Source organism: Actinia tenebrosa, unplaced genomic scaffold (assembly GCF_029948245.1).
Source record: "Actinia tenebrosa isolate PJP-AT-01 unplaced genomic scaffold, QUT_ActTen_1.0 PGA_scaffold6__47_contigs__length_16458017, whole genome shotgun sequence".
Classification (NCBI taxonomy): domain Eukaryota; kingdom Metazoa; phylum Cnidaria; class Anthozoa; order Actiniaria; family Actiniidae; genus Actinia; species Actinia tenebrosa.
In genome coordinates, this window is record NW_028292583.1 from 1978043 (window position 1) to 1996526 (window position 18484).

Sequence of the window (18484 nt, forward strand, 5' to 3'; positions counted from 1 at the left end):
ATTTGATTGTTATTTATGGACAACTGTCTTTATATTTGATGTAAACTACGGCATTTCCGTCGTGTGTTTTGATACAGTAATCCATTAAGCGCCACAGTTCAGCATCTGTTAAGCCAGTAATCTCCATATTTCCGCCTTTAATATTTCACATTGTTATTCCTTTCCATGTTTTATGATGTACAAAAAAATCTACATCTGGTGAGTCTTTCCTTGACCATTCGTGCAGGCAGCCACCGGAATATGAAGTCATAATTTAGACTTTTTGCCGTATTTTATAAGTCACAATCAAGGCGCGGCCCGGGGCGAAAACTTATTGAAAATCGGCTAAGTACCGCTGGAAGGCCCGAACGCAAATAAAATCAGTAAATCGCGAGTTCAAAAACTAAAGCGCGCGCAAAGATGGGTTTCATTTTGAAGTGTGTCCGCGAGAAAAAAATATATATAAAAGCACAGTTAATAGCCTACATATCCTCAGGCCTCTTGGTGCGTAAACTATTAAAACTCCAATTTCCTGCGAGTCTCTTGCAATCAGAACACTCAGTGAAAGACGTAAACCAGGACACCACAAACATTTTTGATTTTTGATGTAGTCTCATAAGAAAGACTGTGTTTTCACTAGGACAATTTAAACTAGCTTAAATATAACACCGGAAATAAGGCAAAGCTAAACTACCTAGCAAGATGGTTTAAGTTGTCCTACCAAATAAATGGGCCAATTCTTGATAGGTGGTTGTCAGATTAAAACACCTCCAGGAATTTTAGGCAAGTTAACATTTCGGTGAAAACACAGCCAAATTCACTTGGATATTTCAATATGCTACGCTTCTTAATCAGTATTTCTAGTTATAAGCCTTAGTAGAATTAATAAATGGTATTTTTAATGGAGAACGGGAGGATTACTGACTTATATTTATAGCAGCTTTGGTTTGAAAAATTACTCCAAAAAGAAGAGCTTTCGTAAGAAATTATTTTTTTCAGAAAATTCAAGACGTGTGAAGTGTTTCGAGAATCGGGTACTCGAGAATTCGAGTAGTTTAATACGATACTGTAAAAAATAATCAACAGGACTGACCCATACAACAACCAACACCACCAGCATTACTGCAGGTGTAAATCCCAAGTTTTCAATTTCCTAATTTGCAATATTTTTTTAACTGTGCGCAACGCAATGATTTAAAACAAATTCGACGTCTCTTTATTAACTGACAGAATAATCGTCCAAAATCTATATTTTCATCATCATTAGATAGTTTGTGGTTTACTTAGGCCAAAGGTCTAAACGGTTCTTCACTTATGGTTTGTTTTTTGATTTCCATTACAAAGCGGTTGTACGTCTTTGATTGACAACTTGATCGACACCTTCGCAACCAACAGCATTGAAAAGGTTTATGAATTAGTTAAGCGACAGAGTTGTATGGTCGGGTTATTTTGCTCAGAGAGTTAACAGGGCAGCCTATCGGTCGTCATGAAACATGGCCACAAGTTCTAAAACGATCCGTGACTGCACCAGAACACCAAAATGTTCTATTCTACTTAGCAATGTACTTGGGATTTCACTTACTCCGTCTTCTCTAGATGTTACTGACCAGAACGGTACCACAAATGACCCAAATAAACCACAACAATATGCAGGGAAGGCTCTGTTCGATTCCTTCATAGAAGAGAACAAATCTACCTTACACACCAGACTCAACGAAAGCCTGTCAGAAATTCGCTTCGCAGGATGGATTCAGCCATTTACTCTTCTCGCTAAAGGTCCGCTTGAAGACTTGGAGGTTATAAAAGAAGCATGGCGGAGACGATTCCTACGGAGCCCGAAAGAGTTCAATATACGCGAGCTCGGTAAGTAATTCACTGTTTTGACTCCATGTGCTAACCGGTGAATGAGCTGAAATCACCGTTAGATCTTCATGCATTAGTCCGCCATGCTCATCGTATTCAAAGTGATGATGAGTTTGACAAACTAACCCACAGGGGTTGTTGATTTCACTCATCATTCCTATTAATCGCTAGCGTTGATCAACTTTTCACTAAATGCTTTATAAACGTCACATTATTTTATTCCGTACTTTATCATCAAAACATACGTGTAATATTCTCATTTTAAATTTTCAACAGAGATAGCTCCTACTAGCAATTTACTTAAAGCAAGGGGTTTATTTTTCTTTCTAAAGTAGCTCATGATAATCAAAGTTGATTTTGGTTGACGGCTTGTCGAGTTTGAATCGTGCGGTAAATTTCAAATGAGTTTACTGTTTTGCTGAAGTGGATTATCTGTGAGCCTCGATATATCAGCGATTCTCAGATCTGTAAAAAAATTAGTCAACTGAACCTCGTACAGGAGCTAGATATTTTTTGTTTAGTTGTAAAGTAATCAAAAACATCAAACAGAACGTTCTGGTGATGTTGTTGACCTTGCGGCGCTATTTATCTTGTATTTCGCTTCTCCGTCCAGTGAATATCCACCATCTAATTATTCAAGTGAAAATTTGATTTTACTTGTACATCCACGTTTTATAGCTAAGTATATTATTTCGTATAGCCATGCTATTAAGTTTATTGGGGTATCACCTCAAGAACAGCTGATACCACGAAAGAACAACCTTTAGCTTCAAGGAGGTTTGTTTACGGTTCGTGTTTCGTGAGGAAGCGTGGCCCAACACTATCTACTGTGTTCAACCATTCTTCTTTTATTAGCGTTCATTTACATATCCTGCTTATGATACTACAAAGCTCTCTTCTCTGTTTATAAATCCTACTTATACGTTTCTTTTCTATAACTGTAAACGATACTTTGAAGTTTCTATATTTACATAATACTATCTTTCCAAAAGGCCATTTGCTTTCCATTCTGTGTTGCTGTGTGTTTTGTAAAATACCGATCGATTGGTATTTATTCCGGTAAAACCACTGAGCCTGACTTAAAAATTCTTTACTAAAAACTCTTCTCATTGCCTTGTTTTCGTTGATTTTTTTTTCGCCACGAGGTTGTTGTTTCTATCATAAAACAAAGCGCTAAAAAGACGTGTGTTATGGCGGACAGTATAGACATCCGCAGAAACCTATTGAGTGTTACAATAAATAAATTTAAATGAGCCAAAATTCCGACCAATTTTTTTGTTGAATTTCGACAAAAAAATTTTAAGTTGCGAGTAAATTCTTCTCTTTCTTTGTATAAAATTAAAATATTTATTTATTTATTTATTTAAAAAATCATTTTATTTTTTCCGACACTTGTCTCTTAGTTTGAATTTTTTTAATAATTTTTTTTTATCTAAAAGAGCTTAAGGTGCAATGGTGCTTATGATTTTGGACAAAGAATGACGTACTGCTCATTCAAGTACTGCATTCCTGTAAACAAAACCTTCTTTGTATTAAGATGTTTTTATAATTATACTTTGGTATATACATGCATTTTTTAATCAAATGCATCTGTTCTTGCAAATTAAGCTGTGATCAAATTATACGGATTTTGCACACTATGTGGTCGTTCCTGTTGCGATACGACCTCGAAATTATTTAAAATATTTCCATAACCTTAAACCCGTCTCTTTTAAAAGTTTTTTCTCTCTCTTTATCAAGCTACTATGTACTAAATTTGAATGTATATTTTCACTGAAAATCCTGACTTCAATAGAATATTTTTCCAGAAAATTCTTTATAAAAAAAGAAAATGTTAGATGTTGTTTCGGTATTGTGACAGAAGATGTCTTATCTATACGTGTGGGTGATTGTATGGGTATTGACTCTTTCATGCATCAGCACTGCAGTAGCTGTACTCCTATGCAACACGTCACGCAGAGATATATATAACTTTGCATACAGTCTTTTGAGCTCAATTCATCCATTTGCAACATAATAGGATTCAGTCTTTGAGATTTGTTCTCATAGCATTGTTTTTCAGCAGCTCTCGACTTTGTTTCGCTATTCTTTGTGGGAATGATTAGAAATGATTGGGCCACGATAATATGTCCTAAAAGAAGAAAGATTAGAGTAGTTAAATAAGTGTTTGCGTGATAATAAAGGCACAGCAGTCGAGCATGCACGCCACAATGATGGGGTGTTAACATTTTAATCAAGTATTTACGCAATAATTTCTCTATAACAATATAACGTCATTTCGGGAAGATTGCAGATTCTAAATGGAAATATCACAGACACCTTTTATCAAAGCAGACGATAGCTATCTGTGTCTGTCCAAGATCGATATTCTTCTTTTGAGGGCCTGAGAGTTATCAGTTTACCCTCTGAAAATAAAGCCTTTTTTTTCCTTCAAGATTTTTCGAGACGATACTATTAATAGTTTAGGTGCCCTAAAGAGTTGATGGTTCAGTGGCCCTGCACTACTTGTAGACTGGCAGTTTTCGTATGACTGTGAAAAGCTATCGGCACGAGCACGGTCTTACCGTCCGCGCACGCGCAGACGCGGTAACGATACTGCCAGACCAATCACATTGCGTGAGAAAAAAATAGCCACTCGAAATACTAGAAAGCGTCTGCATCACGGGAAGGTCACGGTAAGGCACTAATACACCACCGATATTTTCCCAGTCATACGAAAACTGCTCTATACACTACGTGAAAGTAAAATCTCCCGCCCTGTCCCGGGGATCGGGGGGCAGCTAGTGTATAATTACCCATAAAAGAAGACCAAACACACAGGAAACTTTATACGTTTTCCGTCATCTTTGTTTTGTTTTGCCCCCTGGCAAATTAGCCGCCGTATCGTCGAAGTAGTCTATTGACAGTCTGCCTGTACGATAGACACATTACTATAAGGCAAGTGTAGTAATATTTCTTTGAGATTAAATTTACGTTGTATTTCTTTCAGGAATGATCAAGTCTGTCGACACGGAGATCGTCCAACAGGCACCATTTTTACCTCTGACAAAAGCTGTTTACGAAGCAATAGCAGCATTGAACAAAAACAACCTCCCAAGTAGCCAACAACATGTGTTTGAGTACCTCGCACATACGTACCAGTACGTGCACGTGCCTAAACCGAACGTCATACGAGATTCCCTCGGAATACTGTTCAAGGAAGGCAAAGTCTATTCGTCGGGAAATGATTACTTTGTGCTGGTAGACAGCCAAAGTGACATCTCTGAAGACAACAAGAAGGAAAAGAAAACGACATCTGTGAAAGAAAAGACACCGCATGAAAAACATGTCCCGTGTGTTGTTTGCGAATCTACCAATCATAAACTGAATTCTACGCATGCGCAAAAAGTACAAACTTCCAAAGGGAAAGAGCATGCGCCTTTGTGTGAGAAGCATAAAAGAGGAGAGAAAAAGACCAATAATAAGGGGAGTTCTTCAAAGGAGAGTAACTCGCTAATTAGCAAGGAATATAAAGACTTGAAATCCGATAAGAAAGAAAAGAGAACTAATACTTCTTCTAGAAGTGAAAATCATTCAAAAAAGATGAATGACAAGACTCCAAAAAAGAGTGTTTGGGGACAAATAGCTTGCTTTATTAGAGGCAAACATGGTGGAGCAGCCTCAGAAACAGGTCCACATCAAAAACCTGATAGTATGAATGATAAAAATGTCGAGTCTGCGGTGCCAGGGAGCGATGCCATACCTATAGACCAACCAGGATCTAGTGTTGATAAAATATTAGAATCAAAAGTCGAGCCAGATGAGAAAAGGAAAGCATTAGATTCAGCAAATGAAAGCCAGGGCGAAAACCCTGCACAAATCCAAAGGAGTAATTCTTTTGCTGCCCGCAACAAAAAACGTCCCAATCTGGTCCGAAGTAATACGTTTACTGCAGGCAGTAGCAACAAGGCGCCAAGACCAGTTGATTATGATATTATTACATCGAGAATAGATGAACAGAGTACAGGAATTTCAACACCCAACCAGCACCTTACACGACCTTTGTCGAGGGAATACGCTAAGAAATCTTCACTATCTGAGAAAGCCATATATTTCAATACTAGTGATTTTGTCAGGCAAAGCACACCTGTCAAAGATGCTGAAAAAATCACTTCTAAAAACAACGTTTTGCCACAAAAGCCCGATTCGTTTAGAGAAAGAAATAGCACAAATAAAATTAGAGAAGCAGAAAGATTTCCCCCTACGAACCAAGCTAAACTTGACTATCCAAGAGACAGAAACAACGCATGCGCAGTAGGCATCGTAAGGCCGTGGAGCTCGCATGCGCAGACTACACGTCTAGACAGTAGACCAGTATCGAGAACTAACTCCATGAAAGAAACACGTCAATTTTCGCTGTCTGCGTCTTGTACTCCAACTGGTGACGCTAATAAACCCGCATTACGTGAGAACAGAGATATCAAGCGGAGCCTTTCGTTGAGGGAGAATAGAAAATCTGACTGCACCCCACAGGCGTTACAACGATATGCTGGTAGCGAGAATCGCGACTTTTACATCGGTGAATCACCACTCAAGCAACTTCTGACTAAGAATACGGGGAATACACTTCCTGTGTCACCTAGCCATCCAAACTACATCCCAGCAATACAAGACCGATCTAGAAACTCCACACCTAACAGAAATTCATTCCCGTCGGCAAATAGTTCATTGAAGAGGAATTCCTGGCACGAGGCGTCGCTCAATGAATGTGATGAAAATTATAGTCACGCGTCTTCTCAGAGGACGGGATTTTCATACCAAGACGAGAAGCCGACAAAACGACATGATGTGTTTTCCTTTGATTACATGAACAGGAATCATTTCAGCAAAGGCATGATTCCCTGCGATTGCAGTGACGCTGGTTATAGTGAGAATTACGAACGAAGATCGGCATCCAGCGATCCGTACTACAATACCCCTTCCAGTGTTCACAAAGACGAACGTTCATCGATTTACTCTAACAGTGACTATGGGATTTTATTGGATGAGGTATCATCTTCGGGTTCTTCCGAGATTCAATCGATTATGAATCAGGAAAAAAAGCTAGATAACAAAACAATGACTCCTTATACTGTCGCGAAAGGAGAAGTTGTGCTGGATTCTAGTCTTACATTTATTGGAATTATTTAAAACGTTCATACACTCTTATTACTATAATCTTGAAAGAATTTATTTTTTTGGGTATAGAGCTTAAAAGCGAGTAAAATTTAAAATGTCAAATCAACCAATTTCGATTATATTTATCAGGTCAACTTAACAAAAGTGTTCGTAATCTATATGTGGCTCAACATATAACTGTTATGCTTCCCTAGAATAAAGCTTGAATTGCCGTCTGACACAACCGCAATCCAAAAAAACAAGAAGTGCACAATCTATTTGTTTAAGTCACTAAAATGTATTAAAGGTTTCTTCACGGTGGTTAATTTTTAAACAATCTTATTACCTAGCCTGCGTACAGACGTTGCCCTACCCCTCCCTCTGCGGGAGAAAACGGTGAAGGGAACTCGTTCCTTGAGCTCCAGCTTTTTATATTTTCTAAAGAGCAATTGCTTTTTTTATTTATGTATTCACTTATTATAGAAGCAAGACATATATTTATTCAGCAATAAAAGAAACTATTTCCCAATCCATGACCAAAATGTTCGTGAGCGTCTAATTCGCTGAGCTTAGTATTTTGTGCTGTTAGATTAAAAAAATGAAAGTTCCGTTCAGCCGTTAAATGATTCCCAGACTCAGCTGCAAGCTCATTTTGTGCCTTTAATTATGTTTCTACGTTATTATCAATTATTATCATTATCAATATAGTAACGTTTTCACATTTTAAGGATATTTATGGCAATAAAGAAGTTTCTATTTTCAGGTTTTCCTTTTCCCTTCCTAGAGGCTCCCAACTCCATCATCAAATGTAAATTTCCCAGTGAAAAGGGTAAGTATTTTCCATTTGTAATGGCCCATACTCAGGGTTCGTACAGCCTTGAAAAGTCCTTGATCTTTGATCTAGGTCCTTGAAAAGTCCTTGATTACGAATTTTCCTTGAAAAGTCCTTGAATTTGGAGCAAAAGTCCTTGAAAATGTTAATTTTAGTCCTTGAATCAGTCTTGGTTAATGTGAAATAATGTTTTAGGGATCAAAATTAATGAGTCAAGTTTTTTGGAGCAAAATGAAAATAATTCAGTCGATTAACGTAATTTCCTTTTTTATTTTGGGCTTGATGTAACTGTTTTCTGTTTGTTGTTGATCTTGTGTCCTTGAAAATTAAATATTAGTCCAAAAGAAGTCCTTAAATTTTGTATTACAAAATCTGTACGAACCCTGATATTTAATACAAGTAAAGCAAAATTCGGACGAGCCCCCCACTCCCCCGTATTTTTGGCTGGATCCGCCCCTACATTAGTTCACAGTCACTGAGAATAAATCTTCGGATGAAATAGTGATATCTAAAATATAGTTCAAATAAATAAATTAAAAAATTAGTAGCATTGTAAATTAGACGACCCTCTGTAAAGAAAAAATTTTTTTTTGTATTGTTGTCAAGTAAGAATTATAAATGTTGTAAAAAATATTGTAAAAAATAAATAAATAAAAAATTAGATGTAAAAAAAAAAAAAAAAAATCTTATTTTTGCCCACCAGCAGTTCCTAGTTTTAATAAATATTAAATTTTCAATCAAGCTTGATTGTTGAGCTAAGGTGAGCCATCACTAAGTGTCTCTGTGCGTCACGCACTGTATGATTTGAATTACACATTTTACAAATGAATGATATTGCTCAAGTACATCATGTACGTGTACTTGAATCTTAGCTAGAGGGGGGGGGGGGGGGGGGGAAGAAAAATTCAAAAACCTCTTACGCTAATCAAGTAAATTTTATTATATTCTGATGAACTGAAAGATGAGGACTTAATGAGGCGTCTTCCGCCCATATATCCTGTAGAACTGAGTTGAATAGCTTTAACAGACAATATTTTCAACTCGAGATCTGTGGACAATGCTATTAGATCCGAGAGTAACGTCACCCTTTTCCAATTAAGCTCTACACCTGTTACAGGCCTGAAAAGGAGTTTTTAACAGTCATCAGCTTGCACGACATTTGCATTCGGCTGATGGTACTGATCTCAGCAAGTCGGCCAACGGGATGTATAAATAATATCTAGCATTATTATCACCTGGTCAGTCTCTGGAGGAGCTTGCTTTGATCGGTTATAATTTTGATTTTAACTGAGTCTGCTGACACGTAACAGTAATGTTGAATGTTACCAGAAACACCGTAACTTCATCCTGGGGCGCCGAGAAGCTTACAGTATTTATCCTGTTTCTTTCCGTGATTGATGGACTGGCAATTCTTGGTAACACACTGGTAATATTAGTAATACTGTGGACGAAAAGTCTCCGACGAATGGAAGCCAACTCGTTCGTAATGAGTCTATCTATTGCCGATTTGCTCGTCGCGTTAACCATTGTACCCATAACAATTGCATCGCTGGTGAATCCACAAAATCACCCTTACGATAAGTTTAAGACTTTTCTTGGGGTCGGGAATTTTTTCTTTTGTATTTGTTCAATCATGAATCTAACTCTCTTATCACTGGACCGTTATTTTGCCATTACGTCTCCATATCGATACTTGGACTTTCTGACACACAAGAGAGCATGTTCCCTGTGTATCCTGATCTGGGTCTATTCGCTTGGATTTTCTCTACCGCCTGTTTTTGGGATCAGTTCGTACTCCTGTTTTATTCCTAATTTCGAGACTTGTAGAGAAGACGTTTGGCGATCTTCTGACACGTTAGTTTTTGCTCTTCTTGTTCTGGGATTCACGTATGGACTAAGCTTAGTGTCTATGAGTTACTGTTACTGGAAAATCTTCAAGGTTGCTCGCTCACATTCAAGGCGAATTGCAGCACAGCAATCGTTCAGAATATCTGTAAAAACCAAAAATCAATTTGTAGAGCAAAACGCACGGACGACGCAGAACCTAGCATTAGAAGTATCAAAAGCGGAAGAGATCAAGTCACAGAGTATCCAATCACATCAAAATGGACAAATCAATGGAAATGATACTGAAACAGCTGGTTTTCGTTGGGTTGAAAAATCCCTAATCGACATAGTCATAGCGCCATGGATAATTGGACCTAAGAGACCTATTAACACAAAGAATCCAGATTTCGAACATTCTCTCCACAGTTCAGCAGATTCTGACGGATCAAGTAAAAATTCTGACAAAAACTTCACCAAAAACGAAATGCGCGTAGCAAGAAGCTTTCTAATCGTCATAGGGCTATACGTTTTGTGCTGGACGCCATTTTGCTTGATCTTAGCGTTAGAAATTTTTCTAAGGCGTAAATTAAGTGAAGAAGCCAGTCTTATTTGTCTATGGATAGGCTACACTAATAGTTGCGTAAACCCTTTTATCTATACCTGGAAATATAGGCAGTTCAGATGTGCCTTAATTAGACTCTGGAGGAACTGTAAACTACTATTAAGAGAATAAACTGTACTAAACTTAATTGAGATACTGTACCTCGTAGTAAATACTCGCTATTGTAAATAGTGTAAAGACTAGCTACTGTATATGAAAGGGTTTTGAGTACTGTAGTGTATAAAGGGTTTGAGGAACTAATTAAATTACAAGGATCAGTAGTGGTAACTTGACTATGAAATGTTCAAATTGCTTCCAACAATCCTTATCAGGTCGTTCTGCCTTTCTTCGGTTACCTTTTCTTTTCTTTTTTTTTTTTTTTTTTTTTTTTTTTTCTTTTTTGGTTCTTCAAATCATTGCTTGTGCACCTCCCTGCAAGATCCCTAGTTACGCCACTGAGTTGGTAGTAAAAACTGATCAATGGTCCAATTTTATTCGATGTGCACCGCCCTCCCTGTTAAAGTTCTGGTTACGGCCATGCTTATGACCATGTAGAGCTACTTATAATACAACGCTGAGCAAAAGAATGGAGCATTAGAGAATTTCTAAAACGAGATATGAGCGAACAAAGCTACCGATATTTTAGTGTAAATGTATGGCGAGAACTCGCTGGATCATATCTAGTATCATCCAACATGGCGGACAAAATTTCAAAAACAATAGTTTTATGACAAAAATTTATCAAATTCACTTCAGACATGTATGAATCTACTTTATCAACTAGTACAACACTAAAATTGTTTGATTTGGAAAAAATATCTTTATTTCTTTGGCTTTTCAGACACGTAATCAGCTTTAAAAAATAACATTCACACAAATCGGAAACGATTAAAAAATAACATTCACACAAATCGGAAACGAAACGATGAAACGATCTGAAATTTCCTACACTTATTCACATCATAGTTCCCTAAAACATATCAGGGAATCGAGTTTATAGCATTCATAATTAATTTTAAGTTGTTATTTTCTTGGTATATAACGTCCGGCGTGCACACGAAGAATCGGTTATAAAACACGATTCGCAGCCAAGTGTTTTTAGATCCGATAAAACACAATCTGCGATTTTATTAAACGGCTTAAAAAACTCATGATGTATGTTCTCATATTGTACCGGATTCTTTACGAAATGAACCAAGTTTGACAGAGAAAATCCAAGTTAAAGTTTATGCAAATGAAAACGAATCTGATAAAACCTCATGAATTCTATTGTTTCCTTCATGAATTATTAATGAGATCTTAAATAGAATTTTTAAAAAACTTTTTCATTTTTGCAATTTACTATTATGATATTATATGAAAACACAAATAAATTGGAAGTTTCGGCTGAAACTTTCTTTTCGCAAACCCAAGAAGATAAACATGAATAACGAACAAAAATATGATAAAAAAATAACAATGGGAGGTTCTTATATAGCGCATTTTGTATGTCTCAAAGCGCTTTACATAGTAATAATTTATGGATTTAAATGGACAGCCCCCGCAAATAAGAGACCTTAAACGTTCAAAATGGTCTTAACTCATTATCAATAATTCATGAAGTGATTACTTCTAACTCTGTTTGTGATGAATATTAAATGCAATATTAGCTGGCGACCTATTCAGATTAAACATAGTTAATATGGAATAAAATAACAGTCTGAAGTATCCGAATTGAAAAATGATATATATGAATGACGGCTATCTCTGTTAAACTGACTTTCTCAACGAGTGTGTTTTTAAGGATATTGCTTACTTTAATAAAAAGGTTCCGCTTACACTGATCACAGACAGCCAAAGGAAAATAATAACTCTTTATAACTCTTCTTGGCGATCGTTACATCTTCTTCTCTCTGAACCTTAATGCGATGGATTTTCTAAGTGAATTCAGCTTGAGAATCTGTCTTATATTGTACGAATTTTTAAATATATCGTTCTCTGGCTTTCGAGACGGTGAGCCCTCAGACCAATTTTTGTGCAATCAATTGTTGTCATTAGTTCAGAAAAATTATTTAAAGGTAAGTCAAATGTCGACAAAATGAAATGCGCACACGACTGGAGACGCTCCATAACTTTAATGTCAGCGGGGAGCTTGAGAAGCTTACAAACATGTATCAAATTACTACTTAATGCAAAAAGCTCCTAGAGGTTTGCGGAAGGGCATACTTGAAATTTAGAATAATTCTAATATTTTTCTCTATCTAAAATCATATTCTAATGAGGGATAGAAATGAGAATTAGACCTTGGTGTCAGCGCATAAAAAAAAGACGAGTCTGCAATTTCCTAAACAGCGGCTTGCCAAATGAGCACGTGACAACCAAAGTTTCTGGAATGCGAAAGAACAAAGTACCAAGAATATTCGCTAAAATATTGTATTCCTGGCCTCTTTTAAAATAATTCTCACTCTTTTGGAGTTCCCTGTATTAGTATTCTGTCCCTCGACGAAAGAACCAAGACTTGGGGTCAAACTTTTTGAAGAAAAATCTAGAAAACATCGCTATTTTACGTTCGTGTGGAAGAAGACGTCCAAAGAAAAATATTTCGAACTTTTCCATGAAGTCATCGTTTTACGACAGAGAAGACGAAGTGCTTGATAATGAAGAATCTAAACCGCCAATTACAGAGAAGACATTTAAGATTATTATTATTGGAGACAGCAACGTCGGAAAGACTTGTTTGGCGCATAGGTTTTGTACTGGAAGATTTCCTAATAGGACTGAGACTACGATAGGAGTCGACTTCTGGGAGAAACAAATACAGATTGGATCGGATACTGTTAAGGTTAGATAGTATTATTAATTTTTAGATATTAAATTGTATTTTATGAGAAAAAGACTAATGCTAAAATTTGTTATCGCTCCCCAAGAATTAATTATGTATTGATTAATATTAGTTTACAAAAACAAAATTCGAAAACATGCCAAAATATACCAATTTGTTTACATTTTATAACTGGATATTTATTGGGGGGAAACTTGGTAAACTTTCTCTGTAGTTTTGAAAATGGTTTTTTATTTTGTTTTGATTGTTAATGAAGACATATTATTTTTTAGATTTATAAATTTTGTTATTGCTTTTAAGCTTATTGCATGATATTTGCATAGATATATTTGGAGAAAGCTATTGAATATTCAGTCACAATGCCACATCATTATTTGATTCTTGAATTTTATATATATTTAGCAAGTGGAATTTCAGGTGGCCATATATTCAAGGCACATGTAGACTTATTGAACAAACAGCTCCAAATTCGGAGACTTGCACTTACATGTCACATGACCCCACTGTGCACAAAATAAATTTGAAACAAATAAGCTGATATAGAACATTGCAAGAAAAATTATGGAAATAATAACAGTGGTGGCAGGATAACAGAAAGGGGAAACTAAATTCCCATTCTAAGATTGTAAGTAGTTACATTATGTAGTCATGAAAAAGTAAAGAATTAAGATTTCCTTGTTGCCAAGAAGATATGCTAGCTGAGCATTTGGTACGAGGGATGTGGGGTGGGGCCACTAGTGAAACCACAGCAAGATTAGAGCATGTATAAGTGCTCAGACATTTTGTAGCCAAGTAGTCCAACCTCATACTCAGGCACAGTACCCATCCCTGAATTTTGACATTGGTACTTCACTAGCTGTGTTCAGGAACCAAATGTCAACACATTCTTAGAGCCAAGAATAGCGTTGCTATTTATATTACTTAATGGCTCGCAGCAGTACTATTATGATAATGATAATGATTTTCCATTACCTCATTCCTCCTAAAATAGTTTATCCTTGTTTTCCCATGTCATATACATCATTCACCTGAGGAAAGAATTACATTATAGTTGCTGCATGGCAAAAAATGAACTACTGAAGTATTTGAAATAATAAATAGGGAAGCATGGGTGGCGTAGGGGGTGGAGCAGTCGCCTCTCACTAATGGGACCAGGGTTCATGCTCTGCTGGGCTCATAGTTATACATGTATGTGAGTAGAGTTGTTTGTTGGTTCTCTCCTGTGCTTTGAAGGTTTTTTGCCGGGTTCTCCAGTTTTCCTCCCTCTACAAAAATCAACCTACAATTTGTTATTTTGATGTATTGGTTGCCTTGTAATTGGGTCCTAGACCTGTAAGGCTTTTTATCCACCTCAGATTGTTAAAGTTGAATAAATTTCAATATATAATTTTTTTTATGAACCTATGATATCAACAGCATTGATTTTACCTAAAGGTTAATTATCATAACTGATATAGTATTTCTTTTCCCAGATGCAATTATGGGATACTGCGGGCCAGGAAAGGTTTCGAAAAAGCATGGTATCCCATTATTATCGCAACGTAAGTGCAGTCGTTTTCATGTACGACATAACTCGCAAATCATCCTTCGAAGGAATGAGCAACTGGTTATATGAATATGGACAGTTCTCCGAAGCACCGGATGTACCCAGAATTCTGATTGGAAATAAATGTGATTTAGGGAACTTAAGAACTGTAAATTCAAATGAAGCTCGGAAGTTTGCTGATTCATATAACATGCCTTTGTGGGAGATATCAACCAAAAACAATGAGGAACTAGAAACCATAGACTCAATATTCCTCACATTAGCACATAAACTTGTGAAGGATAAACCTATTATGAAGAGAGGAGAAGGCTTGGCAGAAATCATTAGTGCTGATGGGGGAAAAACAAGCAAGCGGCATTCGTCAAAGAAAAGGTCAAAACGCATAAAACTGCAAGGAAAGGAAAAGCAGGATAAAAAGAAGTGTTGCGAATCACACTAATTATGAAATTACTTTGTACATACTTCTATTTAGACTCTGTAAAATTTAAATCTTAGTATTGCCATTTTATTTCATTCCAATTATTTACTAGACATTAATTATTGAAATTATTTGAAGGGACCAAGGTTCATTCTGTCATATTTGATTTGACTTGAGACTTTCACATTCATTATTTACTACATTGCAAAACCTTGAATGACTTCCATATAGTGTGTTCCTTGATTTTAACATGGCTAAGTTAGCTAAAAGCCAGTGCCTGCTGACAGCTTTGGGTAAAACAAAATAAATGTAACACCAATTTAAACCAATTTAGTTTTAATTCCAACCGAGAAAAAGTAGAAAACGATGAACACTATATTTCGGTTTATTTCAAAACCATCACCTGGGGAAATGTTTACAGACATTATTAGAGAAAAGCAGCAAGGCCATGGTGCGGTAGCTTTCTGTAGATTAGTATCGCAAATGTCCTTATATAACCATGCTTTTACTGAATTTCAAATGACTGTTTTAGCTTTGCAATATTGGTTCTCATTCATAACGTGTCATTCCCTAGAATATCATTTCTTTGTTTAATAGTTAAGCACGAGAAAACGAGGATTGCATGATAATAGACGACTTGCACTAATAGGTCACCCTACCTCCCTTAAAAGGAGCAGTCTTGTCAGAATGAAAAACAGAAATGAAAAGAGCATCTCAGCATTAGTAGGAAGGCGGAGTTTCAGCCCATAATAAGCGAAACAGGAGAAATGGCATTGGACATAAAATTGAATGTTTTACAAGGATTTGTATGGGGAAATGCACTGGATAGTAAAAGTTAACCAGCCAACACTTTTCCCTTGCAAATCCTTATTTAAAATATTTGATTTTATATTTAATGTCATTTATCCAATAGCCAATATTTCATGCTGAAGCTTCGCTGTCTTGCTAAAGTTGAGGTGCTCTTTCCATTTCATTTTGACTCATTTATTTGTTTTGAGAAGGATAGGGTCACGTGACCTGTTATTGCAAGTCGTCAATTTTGTTAATTATTCAGAAATTTATAGTAATAGTTATAGTATTAAAAGTATTTAAATTAAAAATAGAATAAAAATATCTAAATGAGTACATAAATAATTATTATGATTAAGTTTTAAGAATGTCCTAATGTCATTAATTAATCAAAGTTTTTATTTCTGCATAGTTTATATTTCAAATCAGTATGAGATTTATAAGTAGATTAAATGAATATTAATTTGTGCTAGTTATTATATTATCATTAATATTTAAAGTACAATAGTGTCTATAGCATCCGCATTGCACACTTACTGTTTACAGCCACTTCCCACTCTTCACCCCCACTGGGGGAAATGAGGAGGGAGCTCAATGCACACTAATGCGTCTTGAATTCCTCCCGAATAAGCTCAAGTCCATCTGCAAGGAAAATTAGTTTTCGATATGTTTTATTATCGTACGTTTGATTTTTTGTAGCCATGCCTCCAGACGTAGCACTGTAACACAATATGGCAGCGCGATGCATTTATATGTCTATGCCAGAGATTTTGGCCCCCCTACCGCTACCCGAAGACTTGCAGACCGGTCAGGAAACTATGCCAAAGCCAAACGGAGAGGTTAGTCGGTCCTTAGACCGTAGATGATTAATGCCATGACCAGTAGAACCCACCATTATTTCTCTTTGTCGTAACGCGTTTTGAAAAACTTACATTTGAAAGCTGGAAGAGAAAATGAATTGAGATATCACATTCCAGGGGCGGCAGAAGCTGAAAATCTTTGGAGGGGGAGGCACTGAAATATTATATTTAGCGCTATGTGATAATGACCGCTGTTTTGTTTGATTGCAGACGCATGCGCCAAAAAATTTCATGCGTTTCCCCCGGTTCCGCCGCCCCTGTATTCTTACATACAGGAAACAGTGATGGGCATAGCAGATGGATCAAAATTAGAATTTAGAATTCGATTTTTGGGGAGGGAGGGAAACGTAATTAGAATTTAGACATTAATTTTTTGTGGAGGGAGGAAAACTGGAGAATCTGGAGAAAAACCCTTGAGGCACAGGAGAGAACCAACAAGCACCTCGATCGGTACTCCGCACATATGACACCGAGACCGGGCATCGAACCCGGATCAACGCGCATTGCATTGGTGAGAGGCAGCTCCCGGGGAGGGGGGCATGAGCAGCGAATACCACCTGTGCTTCTCTAATTATTTGCCGGTTTTTGAATCAGGACTGTGGTCAACTAAAAGCACTACCGGAGCCACCTTAACTCTGTGCCGTGAACCGCAATCCCATTCTAGTTTGTCGTGGTTTTGGTTATGAGCCACCACAAATTATAGAAACCTGAAAGTGTAGTCAATATTTTGTACATCTGTACACAAACAGGAGCTGTTTATGCATCGATGCAAAGGGATGTACAATCATCAGTCTTAAACGGGGGGAAATCAGCTCTCAGTGCGATCGCCCCCTAAAACATGAGTTTTGTGCATTCATCAAAGTTACAAAAACATAACTATTCGAGTCACACACATATTCATGTGTAGGTAAGGATTCTGGCAGATTTAAAAAAAGACGTAACTTAATCGATTATATTTTTTCCAAAATCAGATATAAAACACTTTATACATGTAGCGCCAGAGAACTATGTGGAAAGCACCAGTTGAGGTGTTTACGCAGGAGAAGTAGATTATCTCCGCACGTTTTGTCGCGACCTCGGTGTTTGGCGCGTGACCGTTTAAGAAACCAGATAACTTGCTATCATTCACCACTAGTTTTATATACGTAATATTACATAAGTACAGGAGGTCAGTAATGTCAATTTTAAGGTTTTCTTTTACAAAACTGACTTCCAACTGAGTGTAGTTCCATAAATAAAGATTTTCCTCATTCTTTTGTTTTGAAAACAATTTTCATTTGGGTTGGTTTATTTGTATTGCAATTCTTCGAAACTCTGCCTTCAGTAGAGACAAGAAAATGCAGTGAAGGACCACTTAACCAGGTTAAGACATTTGTTTTTGCATGATTCGTAGACTCAATGTGTGTGCAAAGTTACTCGGCAACACCACGCATTTGTATTTAAAACTCGCTTTTTCAGAGATACTTAAATTAATAGTCCTAGTGTTATTAACCATGACTCCCTCTTCGATTGGGGGGTCCTACGTTACACCCTATGAGGGGTCCTCCAACTGTCTACCACAACTTTATACTTGTTTACTTCCCTCCTCCCGCCCAAGGAGCTGCCACTATTCTTCGGCCAGGGCTAGCTATCCACCCTTCGTACAACCGGGCCCAGATGGTTCAACTGTATATTACGTAAATGGGTCTCATGGTAGCACCCACGCAGACCCACTACACCCTACTGATCGAACCCACAGGTTCAAAATGACAGGAAACGGAAGCTGGTGTATTTGTTTTTACGAGTGCATTAGAGGGACATGCGCTAGCCAGC

The 18484-nt window shown here is 36.9% G+C and overlaps 3 protein-coding genes and 1 long non-coding RNA gene across 4 annotated transcripts; 3 read left to right on the forward strand and 1 right to left on the reverse strand.

Annotated features, from left to right (window-relative positions):
- The first annotated feature begins 1308 nt into the window (after positions 1–1308).
- On the forward strand, positions 1309–7740 carry LOC116286855 (uncharacterized). The gene is made up of 2 exons (XM_031693441.2): positions 1309–1842; positions 4832–7740. Exons 1-2 carry the CDS (start codon positions 1473–1475, stop codon positions 7009–7011), a joined length of 2550 nt encoding a protein of 849 aa, XP_031549301.1. The 5' UTR covers positions 1309–1472; the 3' UTR covers positions 7012–7740.
- On the reverse strand, positions 3276–16822 carry LOC116286860 (uncharacterized). Its single transcript, XR_004195998.2, has 4 exons — positions 16745–16822; positions 16350–16454; positions 14032–14087; positions 3276–3973 (listed from the first exon to the last, which is right to left on the reverse strand). It is a non-coding gene; the product is annotated as an uncharacterized LOC116286860 (long non-coding RNA).
- LOC116286857 (5-hydroxytryptamine receptor 1F-like) lies at positions 8919–10526 on the forward strand. Its single transcript, XM_031693442.2, has one exon. The coding sequence runs from the start codon at positions 9123–9125 to the stop codon at positions 10368–10370; it is 1248 nt and encodes a 415-aa protein (XP_031549302.1). The 5' UTR covers positions 8919–9122; the 3' UTR covers positions 10371–10526.
- LOC116286858 (putative Ras-related protein Rab-33) lies at positions 12595–16284 on the forward strand. Its single transcript, XM_031693443.2, has 2 exons — positions 12595–13059; positions 14532–16284. Exons 1-2 carry the CDS (start codon positions 12832–12834, stop codon positions 15042–15044), a joined length of 741 nt encoding a protein of 246 aa, XP_031549303.1. The 5' UTR covers positions 12595–12831; the 3' UTR covers positions 15045–16284.
- Positions 16823–18484: the final 1662 nt, after the last annotated feature.